This window comes from Cebus imitator, unplaced genomic scaffold (assembly GCF_001604975.1).
Source record: "Cebus imitator isolate Cc_AM_T3 unplaced genomic scaffold, Cebus_imitator-1.0 Scaffold460, whole genome shotgun sequence".
In the NCBI taxonomy this organism is placed as follows: Eukaryota; Metazoa; Chordata; class Mammalia; order Primates; family Cebidae; genus Cebus; species Cebus imitator.
Window position 1 is genome coordinate 745,246 of NW_016107775.1, and position 7,357 is coordinate 752,602.

At 39.8% G+C, this 7,357-nt stretch overlaps 1 protein-coding gene across 1 annotated transcript in view; it reads right to left on the minus strand.

Annotated features, from left to right (window-relative positions):
- PRIM2 (DNA primase subunit 2) overlaps nt 1–6,644 on the minus strand; it is a 330,305-nt gene extending 323,661 nt beyond the window's left edge. Inside the window, exons 1-3 of the mRNA XM_037732630.1 lie at nt 6,479–6,644; nt 4,224–4,327; nt 505–584 (exon numbers count right to left, since the gene is read on the minus strand). Coding sequence (XP_037588558.1) covers nt 505–584; nt 4,224–4,327; nt 6,479–6,632 — 338 coding nt within the window. The 5' untranslated portion in view covers nt 6,633–6,644. The remainder of the gene's footprint in view (nt 1–504; nt 585–4,223; nt 4,328–6,478) is intronic.
- Between the last annotated feature and the right edge of the window lie 713 nt (nt 6,645–7,357).

Consider the following 7,357-nt stretch of genomic DNA (forward strand, 5'->3'; position numbering starts at 1 on the left):
AAAAAAAAAAAAAAAAGCAAGTAACTCTTTCTACCTCTGGGTGGCACTATTAACTTAAAAGAAACCAACTACCAAACAAAAATGTCTTGGATTTACAAGGCCCACAGAGCTCAAATTCCAAAAACCTGTATCAAATTCAAGTGTGGGCTTAATTTTTTCTTATAAATATTTTCATTTTATTGCAGGAAAATGATATCATTTTATATCATCAAAAGTCCTTCTTCCTAATAAAACCCCTTCTGGTTTAAAATCTCAAATGAAGAGTCTCTCTCACAAACTTAAGATATGTTTCATCAGGCAAACTTTTGCAAGAATTTTTTTCAATATTTTTAAGTAAATAATATGTTCCAAACAATTTACTGTAACAGTGTTCAACCCATGATCAACTAGTTCCTGATGTTATTCAGGGTTTTCCTATGTTCAGCACCACACATCAACTTACTACATACCAATTTATAACCCAAGACACCAGATTTGACTGTGAGAACATAAACATATACTCACGACTGGCAATAGGCAAGGCGCAAAATAAAATGAGAAATATGATCTCTTCTTCGTGGTTCATATTCATCTTCTAAGTTTTCCTTAAAAATAATGACACATGAACAAAATTAATACATTAGAATGGTAAGAGTTATTATAAATAAATACTAAGCCAGCCTAAGCCAATGGTAAAGTAAGTTTCAAAAACATTTCTTTTTTTTAGAGAAGGAGTCTCACTCTATCACCCAAACTAGAGGGTAATGGTCAATCACAGCTCACTATAACTTCAAACTCCTGGGCTCAAGTGATGCTCCAGACTCAACCTCCCAAGTATCTGGAACTACAAGCAACACCCACCTCACCCTGCTAATGTTTTATCTTTTGTACAAATTGGGTCTCAGTATGTTCCCAAGACTGGTTACAACTCCTGGTCTCAAGCAATCGTCCCACCTTGGTCTCCCAAAGCACTAGAATTACAGGCATGAGCCACCACACCCAGTCCCCAAACATTTTTTTTTTTCTTTTAAGTTCTGGGACATATGCGCAGAAAGTACAGGTTTGTTATATAGGTATATATGTAACAGAGTGGTTTGCTGCACCTATCAACCCATCATCTAGGTTTAAGCCCCACATGCATTAGGTATTTGTCCTAATGCTCTCCCTCCTGTTGTCCTCCACTGGCTGACAGGCTCCACTGGGTGGTGTTGCACTCCCTGTGTCCATGTGTTGTCACTGCCAGAACATTTTTTAATATGCTTTTCAGGGTAATTATCATTTTACTTCAGTTACCAATCAGATGAAACTGAGAAGTAAACTAATCTCAACAAAACTTCTTCGGTTTAGACCCCACTACTTTCTTCCCACCAACTCCTCTCTTTTAATTTTCTTCTTATCCAGCCTATACCCATGGTGCTCTCCACTTCAACAACTTCTTACAACAACCTCAACTTCTTTAATTTGAACCATTTGGTAAAACTTAGATTCTTACTTAATCTAAAATGACACTCTGCAGTCCTATTCCCAAAATGCTAAGAACCTGTGAAGAAAAAAAACACACACAACTATGGGAACTGGGAAAATATAATTTCATGGTCTATAATCTCAACTAGATCCTTACCACTGTCATGGAATACTTAGTTCCAAAATAATAAGAACAAACATGTCTTGAGCACTTACTAGGTACCACTCAATGCCCTTAGCATTTTTTAAGGCATTAACCCATTTAATCCTTAAAAAAAAATACCCTACAAGTTAGGCACTACTATAATCCTATTTTAAAGATAAGGAAACTGAGGCACAGAGAAGTTATATAACTTGTTCGGGGTCACTAAGGTTGTCCAGAATAAGAAGCAATATTGATATTTGACACAAAATCATTTTCTTCCTCACTCCTCAGAAAATCTTCAGTCTTCACCAGCTGTCCCAAGACCCCCACTAGAGCACCTTTCCCTTCTCTCTGAACACATGACTTCACATACTTTACAGAAAATAAAGACTACTAGGCAGAATCCTTCAGTACCAGGCTTCTGCATACACATGTTGTGTTGCCTTCCATCCATCTCTACAGAGCATCTCCTCTTCCCGGCATGTAAAGCTGTATTTGTCCATTTTCATGCTGCTAATAAAGACATACCCAAGAATTTATAAAGGAAAGAGGTTTAACTGACTCACAGTTCCCCAGGGATGGGGAGGCCTCAGGAAACTTACAAACATGGCAGATGAGGAAGCAAACATGTCCTTCTTTACATGGTGGCAGTAAGGAGAAGTGCCAAGGAAAAGCTCCTTATAAAACCATCAGATCTCATGAGAATTCACTCACTATCACGAGAACAGCAGCATAGGGGTAACTGCCTCTATGATTCAATTACCTCCCACAGGGTCCCTCCCACAACACATGGAGATTACGGGAACTACAATTCAAGATGAGATTTGGGTAGGGACACAGCCAAACCATATGAGAAGCTAATTCTTGCACCTAAACCCCCCAACCCATTTGCTTGTGCCTCTTATGGACCCTCATTTATCAAATGCTCTCTCAAAGTTTTATCTTCAAGGTCCTCTCTTCCTCTTTCTATTCTAGATCTTCTGTGCTCAGTTTATACATGTGTTTAAGTATGTCCTGTCATACGTGTACAAATGTGTGCTTGTGTATCTTCTCTTTTCCCTAAAACAACCTCTATATTCTGCCCTATTTCTCTTTTTTCAGCTACACATTTTAAAACAGTACATCTTCCATATCCACCTCTCCATCTTTCTCCTCCAACCACTGTCATTGTTCTGGTCTCTACCCCTATCTACAAGGGTCCAACCTGCTGCTAAATCCAATGGACACTGTACAATTCCTCTTATGTAATCTATCTTCAGCTTCTGAAACTGTTGTGGTTAAAAGCACTACCACAGAAACAAAATACCCAGATTTGAATCTTGGCTTCACCATTTACCATATTATGAGCTTGGGCAAGGTATTCAGCCTATCAATAAATAGGCTGTATCTGTAAAATAAGGATGATAATAATACCTACCTCCTAAGACTGCTATATGAATTACATACATGGGTTAATATATGTAATGCACTTAGAACAAAGTCTGGTGCATAGTAAACATACTATTAATATGAATATCTGCAGCTGTTATTCCGTTATCATTATTTACATCATGATCATTACTGAAACTCCAGCCCTCCTTGGCTTCTATGACACTACTATCCTGGTTCATCTTCTACTTCTCAGAAACCTCCTTTTCAATCTCCTTCCCAAACTCCTCCAATTCCACTTTACCTTCAACATTAGTATTCCTCATGTCTTGTCTTCCATCATCATCTCTTCTCACTCAAATATTATGCTCAGGTGCTCTTACCTACTCCTGATGATTCCAACCATCTGCTAAATCTATACTCCCACCAGATGTCTTCTGTATACCCAGACCTATATATCCAATTGTCCACTAGACATCTCCACAGGCACCTCAAATTCATGTTGAGAACTAAACTCTACATCTTCCAAGACTGAGTTCTCCTCCTACATATCACACACCACCATCCACTACTTTTCCTAATTAGAAACCTGGGTGTCATTTGTCACTCTTCTCTCTCCATTCCCCCTAAAATCAGTCACTAAAACCTTTTGATTTCACCTTCTTAATACCTCTTCAATCAGTCCCGTTCTCTCGTTTAATTCAGCCTCTCATCATTTCCAGGCTTCTAACTGGTTTCCCTCCTAAGAAACATGACCCTCTCAATCTGCTGTTGGCAGTCATCTTCCCAAAATGAAAATCTGATCACATCTGTCAACACGCAGCTCCAGTACTACCTCTTCTGGAAAGTGTTCCCAAACCTCCCCAATTTGAGCTATTATATATGCTTTTGGAGTTCCTGGAGCACACATCTATAAACACAGTCATTATCCTATATTGTACGGGATAGATTTGGCAATGTCTGGAAATATGTAGGGGTAGAAGCCAGAGATGCTACTGAGCATCCTACAATGCATAGGACAGTCCCTGCAACAAGGAATTATTAGACCCAAAATGATGTTAGTCTTGAGGTTGAGAAACCCTACCATATTATAATCATCTGACTTCACGTCAATCACCCCTAACAGACTGAAGTACCTTCATGCAGAGGCCATGATACATTACCCTTTATAAAAGCCGAGTGCTTAATATAAGCCCTTTCCCATGAGTTACACTCGATACATAAATATACAGAAACTGAAGGAATTTTTTTTTCCTTTTTTACTTACTCTGTAGGAAAACTTGAGTTTTCGAAGCTCATTCTCCAGCTTACTCTGGTATTGGTCTGTTCCTTTCACATAGCTCACTCCAAGATTTTCAACTGATTTTAACACTAAAAAAAAGAAAAAAGGCATAAACACAAGATAATGTCTTTCTTGTTTCTTTGTTTTTTAGTTTTCTTGAGACAGAGTCTTGCTCTGTCGCCAGGCTGGAGTGCAGTGGCACGATCACTACAACCTCCACCTCCTGGGTTCAAGAGATTTCCCTGCCTCGGCCTCCCTAATAGCTGGGACTACAGGCACATGCCACCATCCCCGGCTAATTTTTTCGTATTTTAGTACAGATGGGGTTTCACCATGTTGGCCAGGATGGTCTTGATCTTCCAACGTTGTGATCTGCCCTCCTTGGCCTCCCAAAGTGCTGGGATTACAGGCATGAGCCACCACACCCAGCCTAAGATATTGTTTTAAAACTAAATCCAAGACAAAATCTATGGAGGGCAATTCCACAATTACCTGTTTACAGAACATGATAAGTAATTGCCAGTTTATTTCCTGTAACTACATTATATAAACTACACATGCTTATAAGAGAAAAATGTCCATTTACATGCAAAAAATATCCATGTCCCACAGCATAATCTAATACCAGGGATTCTCATTAAGGGAAGAGGGATGGATGGTGAATAATCATTCCTGTACGGAGCGACTGTTGCTGAGGAACAGAAAAGTATGTCAATATGGAAAAAAAAACTAAGCACTCCTTGTGTGCATCCTTCAAATGGAGCTGCCTGTTAGGCAGTTGGTTTCATTTACTCAGCATAGATTCATCAGAAAAAAAGCAGCCCTTCCTTTCCTGATGAAGCCAAGGGCAGGGCACAACAATGAAGAAGGGACATCCAATCAGCCAAATGAACCATCCTGAACAGGTGCTACATATTGTTCAAAGGTTCCTAAAGCACCTTACCAATCATTCCTCAGATGAATAAATATCTGGAGGCATTTTTGAAATCAAGAACCAAAAACTTCTAATTGTCAGCTGAACATAAACTCATGTCCCACAGGTACCTCCTTATCATGGTATCCAAATTTAATTATCCTTCCCTCATTCCTACTCCTCTTCCTGCCATGCCCACCTCCATCAGCAGAGTTTCTATGCATCAGATCATCCAAGCAGGAACTTCAGCCACTCCACAGCTGCTCCCTCACTCCTCATATCCAGTCACCAAATCCTATCATGCCCCACCTCAACATCCCTTATATCTCTCCCCCCTTCCTATCACTGCCATTGTCACTGCAGTAGTTCAGGCCCTTATCATTTCACCTCAAGAGCCAAACTCAAGGGACGCTTTTCAATCACTATCTTAATCCCTCTGAAGTATCTGACACTGCTAAGCTTTCTGAAACTCTTTTCTCCCTTGTCTTCATTCTTTCACTCAACACACAGGTACTGAGGAGGTGCCTCCTCTCTGTATTAGCATTGCTCACCCTGCTCCTCTAAGAATGATTAACAGTATCTTACCTTTCCTTCTGATTTCCCCACAAGGATATCCTGGAACATTAACTCTGAAGACAATGCTAGTGTTTCCATTTCAGTTCATGTCTAACCCATTCTTTCCTCTAGCAACACACTGAGGATAAGTAGGCCCCTAGGACAATGGCCATATCCTTCTTACACCTCATTATTACATCATTAGCATGGCACAAAATGCCCTTATCCGTACTTCTGCATCCACCCTGAACTCCTGAACTTGTTACTGTTATCTCAAATAACAAATTCTCTTTCATGCTCCAAACCTTTGCACAGGCCATTATCTCAGCTTGGAAAAACTCTTCACTTCTCTGCTGGAAAATTCCTACTCATTCTTCAAGGTCCAGATCACATTTCAACATCTCTAAGAAGCCTTACTTAATCAGACTAAATCAGTCACTCTCACTTCTTTGTTTCAACAGCACTATCATTAACTTCTGCTAGAGCAGTTAAACTACTGATTTATGTCTATTATTTTGGATGTCTGTGTCCATGTACTAGAATATACCTTCCACAAAAAATTATGTTATTCATCTCAAAATCCCTGCCACTTAGAATATAGTGGCACTCAACAATATGCATTGTACAATAAATAATGAATGAGCACCAATCCCTCAATAAATATTTGTTGAATGGATTGCTGAATGAAGGAAATGAATTACTTTCATTCATTCTCACAAAGGGTAAGTGAGCTTCTCAAGAATACATACATTCTAATTTACATATCACTTACATTTAACTCTATCAATAGCCAAGTTTTCAAATTCTATTAAAGATATGTTTTCAGAAGGCGGCTGCAAGTAAAACTGAAGGCAATGAGGGTAGGAAGCACTTCTCTGGTCACCTGCCAACCACTGCATCCTCCGCAGTTTTCCAGTAAACTCCATCTTGGTCACCTTAGAAGGAAGCACATAAAAAGCATAAAATGATGGAAAATAAAGTGGAAAAGAAAACAAAGAAAAAAACACGAAAAACTAATTCCACAAACACGGGGGGAAAAAATGGAGTTGAAGGCATACACAAAACGTTAACAGTGGCAACTCCTGGATGATGTCCTTCTGTATTTTCCAGATTTTCTACAATACACCTATAATAATGTGTAATGGGGGTGGAAGAGGTGTTAGAGGAGATACAGGTGGTGAGCCTAATTTTCAGCAACATGAAAGTCAGGTGATGCCTGCTCATTATAGGCCTGTGTGTCACTGCTCTTGGATCTTTGGGATCCCAAGAGTTAACATAAAGTTTTACGTGGTCCTCAATCCTGAACTCACAGAAAATTGCCATAGGTTCTGGCTACATGAGGTTCTTATTTGATGGACTGGGTCCAGTTACTTCCCATGACTTTGGGAAACATAACAACTGTCTTTCAAAACTCCTTTTAGGAAGCATCCACAAGTGACTTATAAAAGTTCCATCCCTAGGCCGGGTGCGGTGGCTCACGCCTATAATCCCAGCACTTTGGGAGGCCGAGGCGGGTGGATCACGAGGTCAACAGATCGAGACCATCCTGGTCAACAAGGTGAAACCTCGTCTCTACTAAAAATACAAAAATTAGCTGGGCATGATGGTGCGTGCCTGTAGTCCCAGCTACTCGGGAGGCTGAGGCAGGAGA